The sequence below is a fragment of the Sciurus vulgaris genome, assembly GCF_902686455.1.
Source record: "Sciurus vulgaris genome assembly, chromosome: 1".
NCBI lineage: Eukaryota > Metazoa > Chordata > Mammalia > Rodentia > Sciuridae > Sciurus > Sciurus vulgaris.
Window position 1 is genome coordinate 117,507,183 of NC_136461.1, and position 18,669 is coordinate 117,525,851.

Sequence of the window (18,669 nt, forward strand, 5' to 3'; positions counted from 1 at the left end):
CTCCCCCATGGCACCGACATGTGCACCCTGGTCATGCAGGGAGGTGGCAAGGAAGGTCACTTTCCCCTGCCTTCTCTGGTCACGCTCAGGCTTCCCCGAGGCAAGAATTGTGGTTACATCTGAGCAGCCACTGGGATTGAATTTCAGCCACATGGTGGCCTGGCTCAGCCTGGCTGGCCTGAAGCCCTGCGGAGCCCTGCTGGAGGTGAGTCCTGAGCCCGTGGGGGCAGGAGGGACATAAGCACCCATGTTGGTTGGCACCGTCCTGGGGGAGGGGGCTCTCCTTCAGCTCCGAGATGTGAGGTCTAAGGTGAGTAGACAGACACCCAGGCACTGCTCAGACCTGTCCCTAAAACCTTCCCAGATACCACCTCTCCATCTTCTTAGATGCCACCTCTCCAATACAGCATGGACCAGGTACTGTGTTCCTGGAGCCTAAAACACTGCCTGGTGCACAGCTGGTTCATGGTTGGCATTCAGTTTCTATCTGTTTAATGAAAAGAACAAGAGCGAGGCTCCTTCCCCAGGCACCTTGCCCTGTCCCCTTTAGTCTTGCATCTGTGAGACACTCGCTGAGAAATCTAATCACCGCCACCCCAGATCTTTCTGTCCCTACAGATGGGCCTGGGGGAGGGCTAGAAGCGTCTCTTTAGACCCTCAGGCATTTGGGAGGAGCTCCTTTGGGAACATCTGGAAGCCTCTTGGAACTAAGCCCAGGAGATGGGGGCTGGGGTGGGCTCCTGGTAGGGAGTTGTCCGGAATCCCCAGGATGGACTTGGGGTGCTGTCCAGATGAAGCCGGGGCCTGCTCCGAGGCTGTGTCTGCATATGGGCACCCCACTTTTCTTGCAACATTTTGAGGATGCTGCTGGATTTTATGGGGATCAAAGACCCTCACGAAGTGACACTTGTGACCAGAGCAGAGACTCCAGGCATCGGGCTGTCTTGCCCACTGTCCGTGCCAGGGATGTGCCTCAAGTCCGGGGAGGGAGGGAGGAAGAGAGGAGAAAAAGAGAGAGAAAGCCTGGGAAAGTGGAGGGAAGCAGAGGCCCTGGAGCGGGCAGTGGGGGTGGCGGGAGTCATTGGTATGCCGGACGCTGAGGAGTCCCTGACAACCACTGGGCGGCCCTCAAGGCCCACCCCTTGGCAGCAAGTTCAGCAGCCCAGCCCTGGCCAGCAGGCTCCGGGCTCCCAGCAACGCTGACAATTTTGCACATTGGCTTGCATGACCAGTAACACCGCCCATAGTGCCACCGGCATCCCCTCACCCCTAGAGGTTTCTGGACTTGCTTTGCTTAACCCATGATTCTGCTGTCTACCTCCATCCCCACTAACTGCAAAGTCAGCTCCTCCCTGTGCAGGGAGTGGGAGCACCGCAGGAGACAAAATCCAATCAGAACATCCTCCGGGGAGGTGGCTGCGGTCATTCGCACCTCATCCTTGCCTCCAAAAAAGAGCTATCCATTTTTTTTTTTTTTTTTGGTGGGGAGGAGGGGTATCACTCTTTCCAGGAGCAAAGCCTCCTACTGTCCCTTCACCCTCTTCCCTACTAAGTTTGAGTCCCTCCTCTTCCCCTTTGGACCAATGGGAAGTCCCTCCAGTTGTCTAACTTCCATCCCTCCAGCTGCAACATCATCTTTTAGCGCACCCTCCCCGCCCCTTCTGCCCTCCCTTCCTACTCCAAGTCCTCATCTTCTCTTCCCCGGAACGATGTCCTACTTCGCTTGTCCTTGCCCTCTCCGCTGCCACCGGGAATCGACGCAAAGAAGGCAGCCGGTCCCGTGACCATCCCGAGCCCCTCGCGTTCCCGAACAGGGGGCGGGGGAGGTCCCAAGGAAGGGCGGGGCCGGGCGGGGGGTGTGGAAGAAAGGGGGTTTTGTGCGGCGCCCGGCGGGCCGGCGCCCTCTTCCGCGCGACCTGCAGGCCCGGCATCTCCTCGCGCCCGCGCAGTCCCCGCCGCAGTCTCAACTGCAGCAGCAGGACCAAGCCGTGGATCCCGAGGAGACCCCAGGAGGAGGCGGCAAACTTAGCAGTGCCGCCCTCATCCCAGCCCTTGGGAAGGTGAGTGCCACCGGAGCCTGGCCGCCAGGTCCTGGGAGGGAGAGAGCGAAGGGAGCGCCCCCCCGGCCTCCCAGTGGCCCACGCTCGCACCGGTGGCCCTGGCCTCCGAGGCACCCAGCTGCAGACCCGGGACACCTTGGCGAGGTGCGGGGCAGGCCAGTCCCGAGCGCTTTTGGCTCCTGCTGCCATCTCAGCTCTACATCCTCAGCTCTGCCTTGGTGGCGTGCGCCACGCACACACACACTGCTGCTTGCAGCTGGTCCGCAGCCCCCTGGGTCCGCCAGTTAACGGGAACACCCCTGTCAGTCCCGAGTCTTCCTTGTTGCTCGCTGCACTCCGAGGGTGGTGGTGAAGATTTCTGACCTTGCCCTGGTCAAGGCCGTGCCGGTGGGCTCAGCCCCTGACTCGGTGCCCTCCTGGCGGACAGCACCGCTGGAGGAACAGCAGTCAGCAACCGCAGCCTTCAGGGGCTACCTCCCAGAGTCCCGCAGGACAGGGTGGTGGCTGCACCGACTCTGGAGCTGGACTCCCAATTCTGCCACTTACTTGCTGTGTGACCTTGGGCAAGTTAGTCGACCTGAACCTTGGGCTCCTCGTCTACTTAAAGAAGAAAGCACAGAGTATTTTTCTTACAGTTGAGGTTGTCCGTGGAAGCTCTTGTAGGAAGCCGGTTCCCGTGGATGCCCGAGAGCTGTTAGCTGGGATTGGGTACCGCTCCTTCCCTTCCTAACACTGCCAGGGGCTGGGAGCTTCCTCCCCAGGAGTTTCCACAACCTCCTCCACTCAGATGGACTCAGCCTTCACGATTCTAACAGGATCATCAAGAGATGGACATTAATTTTGTTAGCATCACTTAGATGGCAGATAATACCAGTCCAGGCAAGAAACAGTGTTCCCTAATCCCAGAGGCTGAGGCAGGAGGATCGCAAGTTCAAAGCCAGCCTCTGCAATTTAGTGAGGCCCTAAGTAACTCAGGGAGGTCCTACCCTGTCTCTAAATAAAACATAAAAAGGGCTGGGGATGTGGCTCAGGGTTATGCATCCCTGGGTTCAATCCCTGGTAAACCCCCCACCCCAGAAAAGAAGAGGAAGCAGTGTTCTCAATAGATCCACCCCCAGGGGTCCCAGCGCTCACTTGGCCTCTGAGAACCCCATTATTCACATTTCAGACTTTATAAGGATCTGCAACAGCTCAGCTGGGGATGTTGCTAATACTATTATCAGTTGTTCTTGCAATAAATAGGCCTAGTTCTATGATTGGTACAATTATTCCTACGGGCCCTCAGGTCTCACTGGTTTTGTGTAGGTTCGAGTTGTTCTTTACACAGTCACTAAGGGGTGACCAAGGGCTTTCCTCCTGCTGAGGCTGAAGTTCTGGCCTCTGTTGCCTCCCTGCTGACCCTGCTGAATGGGCACTGGCGCTCAGGTCCTCTGAAGCAGAGCTTGGACTGCCACCCAGTGGGTGTCCTGTGTGTGCGCGCACGCGCAAGTTGGCCCGTGCGCAGCTTGCTCCTGATTCTCTGTGCACTGGTCTGAGAAGCCTTTGCGGGAGGAGGATGTCCATGGTCCACAGGATGATGATGTAACAGGAGGAAAGGTCCCGAGCAGCTTGAGAGATTCAGACGGGGCAGAGATTCAGAGACTGGAGCAGAGAGGGATGGTGTGGGCGGGGGAAGGGATGTCGATGGCTCCAAGCCCCTGAGCACCTCCATCCAAATCTGCAAATCTGCACTAGCTGGGTTTCCTCAGGGCTGCTGCCAGGAAGAACCAAGGCTCTGGTGGGACCTTGGGGAGAGGAGAGATGGGACTAAGAGCAGAACCTCTGGTCTGGGACTCCCACTCATAGAGATGGGGGTGTGTTGGCCTCCATGTTCCAGGGCCGGCCAGGTCCTCCTGTCCTCAGAGCCTGTTCCCTCATCCGCCTGTCGGAACAGAGGTGAAAAGGGTGGCCCGGCTGCTGGCCCCAGAAAGGCTTCAACTCTGTGGGTTTCTGGGCCACTGTCAGAGAGCTGGGAGCCAGGTCTGTGGGCAGCTCCAGCTCCAACCCAGAGAAGAGGGGCAGGAGGGCGCCAGGAAGGGGCCAGCCCAGCTCAGACGCATGGCGGTCTCCTGGCCCTGGATGAGGCCTGGCTGCTCCCACGCAATCATTCCCACTCCAGTCCAGGCAACAGTCCTCTCAAGGGTCCCCTGCTTGGAGCTGGTCTCAGCACCCCCTGGTCTGGCCCCATCAGCAACCTCACCCCCTCTCAGGTCAGAGGCCCTGAGCATCCTGGGGCTCCTGCCACTCCTGCCCCAATGCTGACCAGCACGGTTGGGGAAATGGAGGTTGTAGTGGAGGGGAAGCAGGAGAGCCTAGTCTGGGAGGATCTAGGAGAAGAGGAAAATTTCCCATCGGTTCAGACTCAGGAAGGAGAGGACATGTATGAAAGCAGAGCCTGAAAGTGCAGGGAGGATGGAGGTTGAACATTAAGTGTACCTGGAGTGAGTAGCCAGTAGGAATAAGCTTGATCTCTAGAAGTCCTGCCAGCAGTCTAACCTTCATCCCTCCTGCTGCATCATCAGCTTATTCCATGGCCAACCAGGGTCCCCGTATTCTTCTAAGTCTAGCTTGACCCTTAAAGCTGATACTGAACACTAGTTCTTCAGTCTTCCCTCCTGAGGCCACATTGGTTTGGTGCTTGACTTGTCTTTGCTGGGGACCCGGGGCAGCCCTGTCCCTTGCTAGGCAGTCTCCATTTCCCAGTGTCACATCCCACCTCTCATGAGATTTGAGATATTTATAAGAATATTCTGAGTTCTGGAGCTTCTGACAGCCAGGGGTAGGAAGGGATGATCACTCCCATTTATTTTCACTCCCCCTTAACCTACCCCCCAGCCTGGGTGGGGTGGGGGAAGGAGAGGAGGCTGGATGGAGGCCAGACTGGCAGAGACAAGGGCTTTGTCCCAGCTGGTTTCTGAGCCAGGAGATCCGGTGGGAAAGCCCGTGCCAGGCAGAAAGGAATGGCTGGGAGGAAGAAGGGAGGGGCCTCCAAGGAAGGGGGATCAGAGAATGACGGGCCTACAGAGAAGAGTTTCCTCCTGAGCACACTGGGGAGGAGGGATGGCTGGGCATGCGAGGGCACACCTGGAATTCCAGGAGCTAAGGAGGCCGAGGCAAGAGGATTGCAAGTTGGAGACCAGCCTGGGCCGCTTAGCAAGACCCTCAGCAACTTACTGAGACCCGTATACAGACATAACTACATAGACCTGAGGATGGAGCTCAGTGGTAGGGTGCCCCTGGAGTCAATCCCCAGTACCGAAAAAGTAAAACAAAAACTGCACACCAGCAAAGAGGAGGGAGTAGACCGGGGAGGATTTGTGCATTGCCCAGGATCAGCCTAGGAGGCCCTCCTGGAGGAGGCCAGGTGGCTATGGTACCCAGGGAGGCAGGAATGGGCAGGAAAGGTTGGAAGGGTCCCATGGGAAAAGGAGACTCTGGGTTCAAGGAAGGTATCTGGCACTGGGAGGGCAGCTGGAGTCCTAAGTACCAGTGCTGCTCAGTATCCATGGAGGACTGGTTCTAGGACCACCCCCCATGAATACCACACTATACAGAGGCTCAAGTCCTGTATATAAAATGGCACGATGTTTGCATATGACCTGTGCACATCCTCTTGTATATTTGAAATCATCTCTAGATTTCCTATAATACCCAACACAGTATAAATAGTTATTATACGATACTGTTTAGGAAATAATGACAAAAAAAAAAAAAAAAAGAAGTCTATACGTGTTCAGTACAGGCACAATTTTTTTCCTGAATATTTTGATCCACAGTGGGTTGAATACATGAATGTGGAACTGGATAGGGAAGGCCAACTGTATATTAGCATCCACCATTCATGTTATAAGCATTTAGTAAGCTCCTACTGTGTGCCTCAAGCTGTGCATTTGTACAGGGATTCTTTTCATTTCTTGGTACTGGGGATTGAGCCCAAGGGCACTTAATCCCTGAGTCACATCCCCAGCCCTGTTTATTTATTATTTTGAGACAGGACCTCTCTAAATTGCTGAGACTGGCTTTGAACTTGTGATGCTCCTCCCCAGCTTCCCAAGTTGCTGGGATTATAGGCACACACCACCACAGGCAACGTTGTTGGTCATTTCATATAAAGCTCTTACAAAGTACGTAGACTCCTTACAGCTTATGAAGTAGTAGTTAAGAGAGCTCTTTTAAAAGTAAGAAAACAAGCCCAGAGAGAGTAAGGAACTTGGCCCAGGTCACACAGTGTGTTGACTAGGAGGAAGACTTTGGCTCTGAGGAGGAATCCCTTGGCAAGGAGCCAGGGATCAGAAACAGAGTTAATGGTAATGCAGTGGCAGTCTGCCTCTGAGGCTGGGATATGTGTGAGCCCACGTGGGTGTGGCAGGCAGCCAGGGAAAGTCCATCCTGAAGTCTAACTTCATCTTTCCTCCTCAAGTATCTTCATCAGCCTGCAGCATGGCCTCACCCCTTCTGGCAGGCCTGCTGACAGCCCTGGCCCTGACCCAGGTCCCTGCAGTCCCCAGTGATGTCCTAGAAGGGGACAGCTCAGGTAAGCACCCCAACTCAGAGTCACTATCTGTCTCCTGCTATGGTAGAGGATAGTTTCTTTTTCAACCCTAACCATTGCTTTAGTCTTGGGGGACTTGGGGTGGAGATCGAATTGGGAGACATGTGGGGAAGGGTGTGGGTCGGGACATTTGGAAATAAGGGCCCCTGGTCAGCGGGCAGGGAAGTCTTGGCGGTAGGCTGGGGAGCAGCATGAGGGGTGAGGCTGACGGCCTCCGGGAGGAGGGTGGAGAGGGATGCTGGGGTTAGGAGGAGTGGATCTGGGAGGCAGAAAGAAGAGGAGCTGGAGTTGACCCTGACGGAGAGGTGGGGGGGAGTCTGGAAGACTGGAGGCCCCAGGCGTCCAGGCTGGAGGACCCTGGGGTGCACTGTGAGAATCCTGGGGTGGAATTGGGGGGTTCTAGGATCCTGGAAGACCCAAAGGTAGGGTTGCAGGATCCTGGTCCAGTCGCCTGGGGTCCTGGGGGCGGTGTGGGAGTGATCTTGGGGCAGGGCCTGGGGAGCCCGCGGTGGGCGCGGTGGGTCCGGAGCGAAGGTGCAGCCTGTCACCACCGCCCACAGAGGACCGCGCCTTCCGCGTGCGTATCGCCGGCGCCGCGCCGCTGCAGGGAGTGCTGGGAGGCGACCTCACTATCCCTTGCCACGTTCACTACCTGCGGCCGCCGCCGAGCCGCAGGGCGGTGCTGGGATCTCCGCGGGTCAAGTGGACCTTCCTGTCCGGGGGCCGGGAGACAGAGGTGCTGGTAGCGCGGGGGCTGCGCGTCAAGGTGAACGAGGCCTACCGGTTCCGCGTGGCGCTGCCTGCCTACCCCGCGTCGCTCACCGATGTCTCCCTGGTGTTGAGCGAGCTGCGGCCCAACGACTCAGGCATCTACCGCTGCGAGGTTCAGCACGGTATCGATGACAGCAGTGATGCTGTGGAGGTCAAGGTCAAAGGTAAGAGTGGAGGGGTAGAGGTTCCGGGAGGGAGGGAGGGGATAGACCCCTGCTCTGCGGAGCCCGCAGTCTGAGCAGGAAGCAGCACAGTCTGAGTTGGAAAAGAAGCCAGAAGACACAAACCTTTGTTCCCTCCTTCTCTCTTCAGGTGAAGGAAATTCTGCCTAGTCTAACTTAGGTCTCTCATGCTGTAGAGTGAGAGCAATTTGGATTTTATCCCTTGTGTAAAAGGAGGCTAGGGGAGGTCAGTGGACGAGGTGATCACCTGGCTCAGGAGTCCTCTCTGCCCTCAGGGGTCGTCTTTCTCTACCGGGAGGGCTCTGCCCGCTATGCTTTCTCCTTTGCGGTGGCCCAGGAAGCCTGTGCTCGGATTGGAGCTCGCATCGCCACACCAGAACAGCTCTACGCTGCCTACCTAGGGGGCTACGAGCAGTGTGATGCTGGCTGGCTGTCGGACCAGACCGTGAGGTGGGCTGGGGCTGTGGACCAGGCTGTGGCCTCCAGTTCTGCCAGGGACTACCTACTGCATCTGGCTGGGCCTACGGGGCTCCTGGCCTCTGGGGAAGGAGGCTGGTCTGAGGAGGGTGGTAGAGGAGCCTGTTCCAGGGCGCGCTTCCCTGCAGAGCTGGGGTGGCAGCCATGCTATCAACTCTTGGCTGCATTGAGAGGGCAGCGTGGTTCAGTAGGGCCGATGCAGAATGACTCCTTGGCAAAGGCCCTGGGAGCATCTCTGCCCTTGCTTTCCAGGTATCCCATCCAGACCCCACGAGAGGCCTGCTATGGAGACATGGATGGGTTCCCTGGGGTCCGGAACTATGGAGTGGTGGACCCAGATGACCTCTATGATGTCTACTGTTATGCTGAAGACCTAAATGGTAATTGGAAGTGAGAGGTTCCCAGGGGACGAGTCCCTTCTCCAGCACTGCCCCTAGGTCCTCCTGTTGCTGCCACTGGCCCTTACTGTCCCTCATGCATTTCATGAGGCAGGCATGGGTATCCTTCTCTGTAAACACTGTCATTGTAGAGGCAAGTTCACCTCAGACAGGTGGCAGGAGACTGAGTTTGACTTTGTAACTCTTCTGCTACCTGCTGTTCAGACTCCGCGCATGACTTTTCGCAGAATGAGGAAATTGAGCCAGGTTCCTCTGAGCTCAAATCTCCATCTTGAGGTTCTATCCAGACTTTGATCCTATCAGGTAGGGTAGTTGACCACAAATAAGGAGACTGAAGCCTGGAGAAGCTTGTTCAGGGTCCTATGGGAGTAGGACCCCAGGGTAGAACTGGCCACTGACTGCCTGGTGACCCTGCCTCCTCTTCTCCACCCAGGAGAACTGTTCCTAGGTGCCCCTCCAGACAAGCTGACGTTGGAGGAGGCACGGGCATACTGCCGGGAGAGGGGTGCAGAGATTGCTACCACGGGCCAGCTATATGCAGCCTGGGATGGTGGCCTGGACCGCTGCAGCCCAGGCTGGCTGGCTGATGGCAGTGTGCGCTACCCCATCGTCACACCCAGCCAGCGCTGTGGTGGAGGCCTGCCCGGCGTCAAGACCCTCTTCCTCTTCCCCAACCAGACTGGCTTCCCCAACAAGCACAGCCGCTTCAACGTCTACTGTTTCCGAGGTGAGCCCACCTCCCTGCAGAGGTGAGACCACCCTCAGGGTCTAGCCTTGGAAGTCCTGCCTCACCTTTAGCCAAAACAGTTTCTCTTGGGTCTTTATCATTTACCTGAAGGAGTCCTGGGTGGTGCCTAGCTTGTCAGTTAGGATTCTAATTCTGGGCATGTCCCTGGTTGGGTCTCACTCAGCTTTGTGGTCTCAGGGAGTAGTCACCTTTTGTATTGCCTTACCTGCCTTTCCACCAGGAGTCCATGCCTGTCTCTTTCAGTTTCAAAGTTGCTGCTCCACACTGGACTGCTGCATAAATGCTCATTTTCTGTCTGCTTATTGGCAGAGCAGCGATGAATGATATTCTCTGAATCCAATGAAAACAATCTGCTCATTTTCTTCCAATTAACCAAATGCCCTCGGAAGGTTTCTAGAACCTACAGCTTAAAGGTGTCAGACCTTTTACCACCAAATACTGATGGACAGACAATCCCCACCCCCCACAGGAAGTAGGACCTCAAGGACAGTTGGGGATAGGTAATGAGCCAGAACCTTTCTCCAGGAACAAGCAGGAGGAGAGCAGGGGAGGAAGGGGAAGAAGACCACAATGGGAGCGAGAGGTGGACAGGCCCCAAAGGGCTGGGTTTTCTGGTGTGGTGTGGAACAAGGTTCACTGGAGCAGGTGATGAGGAGAGGGTGCATTGTCCTGTTTTCACCTCACTGGACACATACCACCCCTCAGGACTTTTCTTACCTTTTTGCTTCATTGGTTTTCTGCTCTCAGTTCCCTTCCCCAGAGGATAATATCCTAAACCTCTGGATATTTGGAAACAGCAGATCCCCCAAGAAGATGGTCCTTCTTTTGCCCTCTTTTCTCAATGCTCAGATCCTCAGGTGGTGACTCTCAAATGTTCTTCCTGTACCAGGGGGTTGGAGCCTGTCCCCTTCCATTTCAAGAATCTAGCCAGGCACGGTGGCACACACCTGTAATCCCAGAAGCTCAGGAGGCTGAGGCAGGAGGATTGCAAGTTTGAGGCCAGCTTTGGAAACTTAGTGAGGCCCTAAGCAACTTAGTGAGAACCTATCTCAAAAAAAAAAAAAAAAAAAAAAAAATAGAAAGGGCTGGGAATGTGACTCAGTAGTAAAGCACACCTGGGTTAAATCCCCAGTACCAAAAATCATCATCATCATCATCATCATCATCATCATCATTTTAGGATGACTGGCACCTTGATTCAAGCCCAAGGTCTCAAGGTGCTGAGACCATTCTATCATTCTTCCAACTCCATTCCCTCACTCAAGAGAATAGCTCTCACCTGAGTCTTCCCTGCTCCCTCTGGAGTAGCACTTCCCATAATTGTCTTCTAATCCTGCTTAATTGTTCTTTATATCATATCAATATAAATTATAAATTATGTTTGTTTATTTTCTGTATCTAGAGTATAAATCTCCTTGAGGGCAGAAAGTTTGCTATTTGATTCTATACTGTATCCTTCATGCCCAGGAGAAGGCTTAGCATGACACCTAGTAGGCACTTCACTAATACTTGAGAAATTGGTGACAAAGTTCTGGGGTGCTCCTTGGACCCTCCATGGGGAATTTTTGAGAAAATTCCAGGGTCTCTGATAGGCTATCCCAGAGCCCTTGAGTGCAGACCATAACCTTGGAGGGCACAGCTGTCTATTCAACTTTCTGTTGGCACTTTTCCTCCTGCCAGACTCTGCCCATCCCTCTGCCATCCCTGAGGTCTCCAACCCAGCCTCTGACCCAGGCTCTGATGGACTAGAGGCCATTGTCACAGTGACAGAGACCCTGGAGGAACTGCAGCTGCCTCAGGAAGCTATGGAGAGTGAGTCCCGTGGAGCCATCTACTCCATTCCCATCATGGAGGATGGAGGAGGAGGAAGCTCCACTCCAGAAGACCCAGCAGAGGCCCCCAGGACCTTAGGTAACTCAAATATCCTCTTATCCTGGGGATGTTGCCACCTCAGAGAAGTCGAGGGCAGAAGGGACAAGCCCAGGTAGATGCTGAGGTCATGGCTGGCATGAGTCGGGCCTGTCCTTTCTCGGCTTAGTGGTGTAGGGCATCTCTCCTGTCCCTCTCCCAAATGTTGTTTTTCTAGTAAATTCCACCCCCAGCTCTCTGGGGCTAGAGATGCCTGGACTAAGCGGCTGCCCCCTATGAAAGAGTTGGCCCTTCCCTACCTTACCTACCCAGAGCAGAGGATTGACAGACTTAGAAGAAGGAGTTACAACCTCCATGTTTTCCTGAGCTAATGGTAGCTTGCAGCACTTCTCAAATATTGCTTCAAAGCCGGGCATGGTGGCACATGCCTTTAATCCCAGCAACTGGGGAGGCTGAGGCAGGAGGATCACAAGTTCAAAGCCAGCCTCAGCAACTCAGTGCTAAGCAACTCAGTGAGACCCTGTCTCTAAATAAAATACAAAGTAGGGCTGGGGGTGTGGCTCAGTGGCCAAGTGCCCCTGAGTTTAATAGCCAGTACCCTCCCTCCGCCACCAAAAAAGGGGGGGGGGTTGTGATTCAGTCATTAAGTGCCCCTGGGTTCAATTCCCAGTACCAAAAAAAAAAAAAAGTCACCTCAATAATACAACTTGGATTGATGTTCTTCCCATGTGGGACAAAGACCATCTCCCCCCTGGGCAGGCTCTCCTCCTCCCCCAGGCCCTTCCGTTCTTCCCTTCCCCCTCCATCTTCCTGTAATGCTGCCGGGGTGCTGTCCCTGGTGCTGAACTTTGTTCTTTGCCCAGAATTTGAAACCCAATCCATTGTACCACCCACCGGGTCCTCAGACGATGAAGACAAGGCATTGGAGGAAGAAGAGAGATATGAGGATGAAGACGAGGCAGAGGAGGAGGAAGAAGAGGAGGTGGTGGAGGATGAGGACCTGTGGGCATGGCCCAACGAGTTCAGTAGCCCTCTTCCCACTGAGCTGGATGCAGAGGAGTCGCTGTCCCAGGCATCCCCGCCAGCAAGGGCAGTCCTGCAGCCGGGTGCATCACCACCTCCTGACAGAGAGTCAGAAGCTCCCAGGGTCCATGGACCACCTACTGAGACTCTGCCCACTCCGAGGGAGGGGACCCTAGCATCCCCACCACCTTCCACTCTGGTTGGGGTGAGAGAGGTCGGGGAGGAAATCGGGGGTCCTGAGCTATCTGAGGCCCCTCGAGGAGAGAGTGAGGAGACAGGGAGCTCCGAGGATGCCACTTCCCTGCCTCCAGTCACACAGACCCCTGAGGGTACCAGGGAGCTGGAAGTTCCCTCTGAAGAGAACTCTGGAAGAACTGTCCCCGCAGGGACCTCAGTGCAGGCCCAACCAGTGCTGCCCACTGACAGTGCCAGCCGAGGTGGAGTGGCGGTGGCCCCTTCATCAGGTAACTCTGCCCAGGGCTCAATCTTCCTAGTTGTTCTCCTTTTTTCCCTTCTGCAGCTCTGGATCACCTGACCTGTGGTTCTTTGATCCACATTGCCCCAGACTCTCCTGTCCTTTGCCTTCATTCTCTTACCTATCTCTACCTGTGGATCTCCCATCTTGGATACCCCACCTGGTGACTTCCATCCCAGCTCTCTGATTCCTCACCCTGTGACCCCAGCCCCACTACTGACCACCTGTGACCCTTCCTGTCCTCGGGCCCTCTATTTGTGACTCACATCTCACTGGCCCCACAATACATCCTCATGCCTCCTCAGGATGCCCTGGTCACCCATGGCATTCTTTGGGATCAGGCCTGTCTTCCTCTGCTCCCATCCTCCCCCATGCTATCCCCTTTGGTCACCTCCCACTGATCTCAGGGAAGCCCAGGAGTTCATTCCTGCCCTTCCCCCTATGGGGTCCAGGAGAGCCCTCACCCTACAGAGCCTTAAGTGACTACTTCTGTGAAGTATTTTTTCGACTGTTTCATGGAAAACAAGCCTTGGAAATAAATCTCTATTAAACTGCTTTGTAACCAAACTTTGGCCCCCTCTGTCTCCATCTGGAGCTGCCTACCCTTCTTATTCCATGCTTCTGTGTCCTGAGCTTCTCTTTGGCTCCATGTCTCCACCTCTCAGTGTCTCTTGGTCTCTCTTCTTTTTTCATCCTCAGGCTACAGACTTTCTTGTCTAATCACCCCTTGCTGTCCCCCCAGCCTCTCCTCAGGCCTGTCTACACTGTCCCTCTTGACCGCAGAGATCCCAGATTTGACTGTATGCATTGCCCTAGAGAAGTCATCACCTGTCCATCTGTAGGGGAACTGAGAGTTGTGGTCCCTCATTCCTGACGGGGAGAAACTCATACAGCCTGGGGCAATGTGATGAGCACTTGTATTCATTTTTGATCTACCTTGGTGGCTCCTGTAGAGAGCGTTGATTGAGAAATCATAGGGCCAGCTCCCTGGCATTCAGGTGTCCTGGCCCCGCATCCCCAGCCCCACATCTCAGCAGGAGACACAATCTAACTCTCACTTTTGCCCACAGCTTCCCCTCCACTAACCCCTGCACTAATGACCACCCCTACCCCCAGGAAGATTGTTTTTCCCCTCCCCAAACCCAGGGGATCTCAAAGTCTCTAATGCTGGAGAAGACACAAGAGGAGCAATGTGGAGGGAAAGGGAGTGAGGAGTTAGGTTTGGGGGTCTGAGAGAAGCCCACCTGCTCACAGAAGGCCAAGATCCCCAGGGGAGGCTCATGGAGAAGGATGGGGATCCTCCCAGTGTCAGGCTGCCCTCTCCTAGATGACCCAGGGTGCGCTCAGGACCCCAGCATCCCAGGCAGGCTCACCCATTTCAACTGTGGGCCTTCTGCTCAGTTGGCCTTGGAGTTCATCCCTCTACAGGGTAAGAAAAGGGTTTGGTGGAAAAAGACCACTGGGGGTCTCTGCAGTGTCTTAAGTTGGAGGAGGAACAAGAGGTCCCCTTGCCTGCTACTGCAATAGGAGCATATACTATATATGCTTTCAGGCATATATAGTAGTTAGCCCCAAAGAGGTGGGGGAGGAGGAAGAGAAAGCCCCAAGAAAGAGTCCTTTCACTCTATTCTGCATACCCTGGGTTCAAATCCTCTAGCCACAGCCAGAGGCGGCGGGGGTGGAGAGGGGGGCAGGACAAAAGATGGAGTCTGAGAGTCTCTGTTTCCCAGGCTTGGAAGGCTGGACAGGAAGAAGAAAGGACAGCAGGAACAGGAGGGAAGTGTGAGGGACAGGAGGTGTTGAGGATGCCTTTCATTTGGGTCTGGCACTTAATGGATTAAATGAAACACCTGTGGGGGGAGGGGTGGCACTATCAGCTGGGCAGAAACTATTGGCAGGGGAGAGATGATGGACGGAGAGGTGCTAGAAAAGCTGATTCATTTTGACCCCAAACAGCTAGTCATCCCAGTATAGTTCTTTGAATCAACTCCAGCTTCTCCCCAGTCCCTGCTCTGATTCCCACCAGGCAGTGGACACTGTGGGCAGGTCAGTGTGAAGCACTGTGGGCCTTCCCTTCAGTGTGGTTTTACCTTCTGTTACGGTTGTGAGCACTGATCTGCACTCTTGGTCTGTGGAACCATCTTCCCCTGGGTCATCTGGGTCAGAAAGGGGTAGAAACTGACAGTTCCTCCAGCACCTAGGCCCAACCTAAGAGCAGCCCAGAGACAGTTAGAGAAACCAGATGACTTGGCCAGTTGGAGCCAGATACAGAAAACAATTGGAGGCCTTCAAGGCAGTATGTTATTCTAAGAGGACTGCCTGGAGGAGAGGGAGCTAGAAAAATGTGGTGAGATGGATTCGGGATAGAGAAACTGCAGAAGGCCCCAAGTGAAGCCTGGCAAAGGGCAAAAGTCTGGGTAAGGCAAAGAGGGGAGGCAAAGAGATTGCCTTAATCCTGCCCCTTTCAGACTGCAGCCCTGACCCCTCTGGGTTTTGGGATCATCTGGCCTAAGATGCCTGTGATGGTGCAGGTGGTGGGTGCAGGGAGGGTACAGAATGAGGAGAGTGGGCTGGATCTCCACTAGAGACTTCTGGGCTGGCTGGTTCTGCCCAGCGGACATCAGGGAGAAAGGTTAGCACTCACCTGGACCACACCAATATCAGGTGCCAGGAAGGCCACACCTGCTGCTGCTGTGGTAATTCTCTCCTCTCCAGTCCCACCCAGCAGCCCACCTAGACTACACAGAAGAGTGCTGGGACCTGGCACAAAGACAAGGAGATGTGGGACTCAACACCAGACGGAGAGAGGGGGAGTGACCTATCCAGAGCTACACAACCCACAGCCCAGTATCTTTCCCTTTAGTGACTTTGGGTCCTGAGTGCCCTCTCGGCCACTTCCCCTTAGGCCCTGTTGGACTGGGCCCACATTGGTGGGCATGACAGGGGCCTGCACATGGCTGAGCCAGTGATGAGCTCGGGGATGGGAAGGAGGAAGGGGGAGGAAAGAACCCCAGAATTCAGGACTGGGCTGTGACCAGAAGCTGGCGCTAGGGAGAACTTTCTGATCCCAAGACAAGGAGGTGGAGATTGGGGAACCCTCTGGACCCTCCCCTAGAAGGCTCAGCCTGCAGCATTGTGTTCCCTTGCTCCCCCACCTCACTTCTTTCCCCCTCTCAGGTGACTGTGTCCCCAGCCCCTGCCACAATGGTGGGACATGCTTGGAGGAGGAGGAGGGGGTCCGCTGCCTATGTTTGCCTGGCTATGGGGGGGACCTGTGCGATGTTGGTGAGTGTGTTGAAGGATGGGGGGGCATGCCTGAAGCCTGGACCCTGCCCCAATATATTAGTGCTGGAGGGGAGAGGGAGGACATGGTTTTGGCCTACTCATGAATGAGTTCCCACTTTAGGCAAGTAACACAACTTTTCTGAGCTCTACCCTCAATCTCCCAGAATGCCTCTTCGAGGCACACTCCTGGCATTCCATAAGCCGTAGGTACATGCCGCTTTCCCTCCTCCTGAGAAGGGAGGAGGGGAGTCTTCTCTACGATGGAACATTTTAGACACCCAGGCTGAAAATGGTACCTGTCTCTTGGAGAAAACACCGATACCCCAAGAACCCCCTCCATTCCCAGCTAGCTTTTTGGCACTGCCCTTGTGTCCCTTGGTCCCTCCCCCTTTCGTTCTGCGGGGACGGAAGGAGGCGGGTTCCTTGCTAGGAAACCTGACCTCGCTGGGTTCCAGGGACCTCCGGCCTAAGATGTGCGCCCCTCTGTGCCCCAGGCCTCCGCTTCTGCAGTCCGGGCTGGGACGCCTTCCAGGGCGCCTGCTACAAGCACTTTTCTACACGAAGAAGCTGGGAGGAGGCGGAGACCCAGTGCCGGATGTACGGCGCGCACCTGGCCAGCATCAGCACGCCGGAGGAACAGGACTTCATCAACAGTGGGCTGGGACCGGGCGGGAGGAGACCTTCGTCATCCGCTCTCTCACACACTAGCTCACCGATTAACTCCCCTACTCGTGAATTCACGCACTCATTTGGTTTCCCTCATTCAGTCATTCGTTCATTCATTGCTTCGTTCTCTCCTTCCCACTCTACACTTAGGCAGTGGGGCTTCCGTCAGGGGAAGGTTGGGGTTCCACAGGAACTTACACCCGTATCAGGCCCCCACCCCACGCCCCGGCTTCCCTCTGGCCCCTGTGCGGAGGTTGGTGGCTATAGGCCAGGCGCGGTGGCGCACGCCTGGAATCCAGCTACCTTAGGAAGCTAAGTCAGGATCCCAAGGTCGAGGTCAACCTCAGCAACTGAGCGAGACCTTGGCCCAAAATGAAAAACTAAAAGAGTTGGTGATGTAGTTTACTGGTAAATGGTAGCGCACCCTTGGATTCAATCCCCAGTACCACGAAACACAAAAAAGAAAATAGCGAGGATCTGGGGATGCAGCTCAGGAGTAGAGTTTGCCCAGGATGCGGAAGTCTCTAGGTTCGATTCCTTAGCGCCGAAAACCAAACAAAACGGGGGAGGGCGTGGATTTCGGGTTTCTGGAAGGAATTTCCTCAGGCCACCAGGTAGCAGGGGAATGGACGCCATCTGCTGGCAGTGGAGCTCACTGCACACCCTCGTCTCCTGGCGGCTCTTTCTCAGATCGATACCGGGAGTACCAGTGGATCGGCCTCAATGACAGGACCATTGAAGGCGACTTCCTGTGGTCGGATGGCGTCCCTCTGGTGAGAGGCCTCGGCTGGCCCTCACTCCATCTAGTTCACTTCCTCTAAGCACGTCTGTTCTCCACCAACAACCACCCCACTGTCCTTCCCCTTCCTTTTCTGATCGCCTTTCCTTTCCCAGGCCCCTTCCCTCTTCTCCCAGGCCCTCCTCTCTTCCTTGGATTCCTCTCTCTTCTCTCTGGCTGCCATTCTCCCTCTCCCAAAGCCCCTTATTTCCTTTCCAGGTGTCCCCAATCCCCAGACCCCTAGCCTTCCTTCTCCAGGGGTCCCTCCCAACCGTCCTCAGGTTCTCTAAGCCCCTCCTCCAGTCGTGCTTATGGTACTGTGGCTCCTCACCACCTCCGTCCCCCCAGCTCTATGAGAACTGGAACCCTGGACAGCCTGACAGCTACTTCCTGTCTGGAGAGAACTGCGTGGTCATGGTGTGGCATGATCAGGGACAATGGAGCGATGTGCCCTGCAACTACCACCTGTCCTACACCTGCAAGATGGGCCTGGGTGAGGGTGGGCAAGGGAGGGCCCAAGTAAGGGGGAGGGGTGGAGGCAAGGGCCCCAAGAGGGCTTACAGAAGGAGGGTGCAAAGCTACACAGAGGAGGCAGAATGGGTTGCATTCCACAGGAGGGATAATGAATTACTAAATCCACTCAGGATCCCTGATAGAGTCAGGCGCAGGCCTATAAGCCCAGCGAGGCTGGGGCAAGAGGTTCCCAAGTTCATAAGCCAGTATCAGCAACTTAGGGAAGCCCTAAGCAACTCAGTGAGATTGTCTCTAAATGAAATATTTTTAAAAGAGTTGGGGATATGGTTCAGTGGTTAGTACCACTGGGTTCAATCCCTGGTACAAAAAAAAAAAAAAAAAGTCCCTAATGGTTTTTGTAATGTTGTGGCCTTTCCTTTCCTCTCCCCATCAGGATTCTGGGAACCCTCATCCACAAGGCAAGTTTCCTAGTTCCTAACTGTGTCCCCCCTGCAGTGTCCTGTGGGCCCCCACCGGAGCTGCCTCTGGCTCAAGTGTTCGGCCGCCCACGGCTGCGCTATGAAGTAGACACTGTGCTTCGCTATCGGTGCCGGGAGGGGCTGGCTCAGCGCAACCTGCCACTGATCCGCTGCCAGGAGAACGGTCTTTGGGAGCCCCCTCAGATCTCTTGTGTGCCCCGTAGGCCTGTGAGTGCCAGGAGGAGGCAGGTGGGGAACACTTGTCAACAGAAGCCCTGGGCTCCAACCCCAGCTCTGCCTATCAGCTAGCTGTATGAACTTGAAGTAATCACTGTCCCTCTCTGGGGCAAATAGAAGGAAGTGAGATGAATGCTCTGGAGTCCCCTTCAGTGCTGTTGTCTGAGAACATGAAGC

The 18,669-nt window shown here is 55.2% G+C and overlaps 1 protein-coding gene across 3 annotated transcripts in view; it reads left to right on the forward strand.

The window, feature by feature from the left end:
* The first annotated feature begins 1,859 nt into the window (after positions 1-1,859).
* BCAN (brevican) overlaps positions 1,860-18,669 on the forward strand; it is a 17,415-nt gene continuing 605 nt past the window's right edge. The window contains exons 1-13 of one of the 3 annotated variants that reach the window (XM_079153657.1): positions 1,860-2,060; positions 6,520-6,633; positions 7,212-7,586; positions 7,880-8,054; positions 8,334-8,461; positions 8,913-9,206; positions 10,908-11,138; positions 12,002-12,583; positions 15,772-15,879; positions 16,374-16,532; positions 17,236-17,318; positions 17,672-17,816; positions 18,293-18,504. In XM_079153657.1, coding sequence (XP_079009783.1) covers positions 6,540-6,633; positions 7,212-7,586; positions 7,880-8,054; positions 8,334-8,461; positions 8,913-9,206; positions 10,908-11,138; positions 12,002-12,583; positions 15,772-15,879; positions 16,374-16,532; positions 17,236-17,318; positions 17,672-17,816; positions 18,293-18,504 — 2,586 coding nt within the window. In that variant the 5' untranslated portion in view covers positions 1,860-2,060; positions 6,520-6,539. Of the gene's footprint in view, positions 2,061-6,519; positions 6,634-7,211; positions 7,587-7,879; positions 8,055-8,333; positions 8,462-8,912; positions 9,207-10,907; positions 11,139-11,959; positions 12,584-15,771; positions 15,880-16,373; positions 16,533-17,235; positions 17,319-17,671; positions 17,817-18,292; positions 18,505-18,669 lie in introns of all 3 variants that reach the window. The other 2 variants (XM_079153655.1, XM_079153656.1) reach the window with 2 other exon arrangements.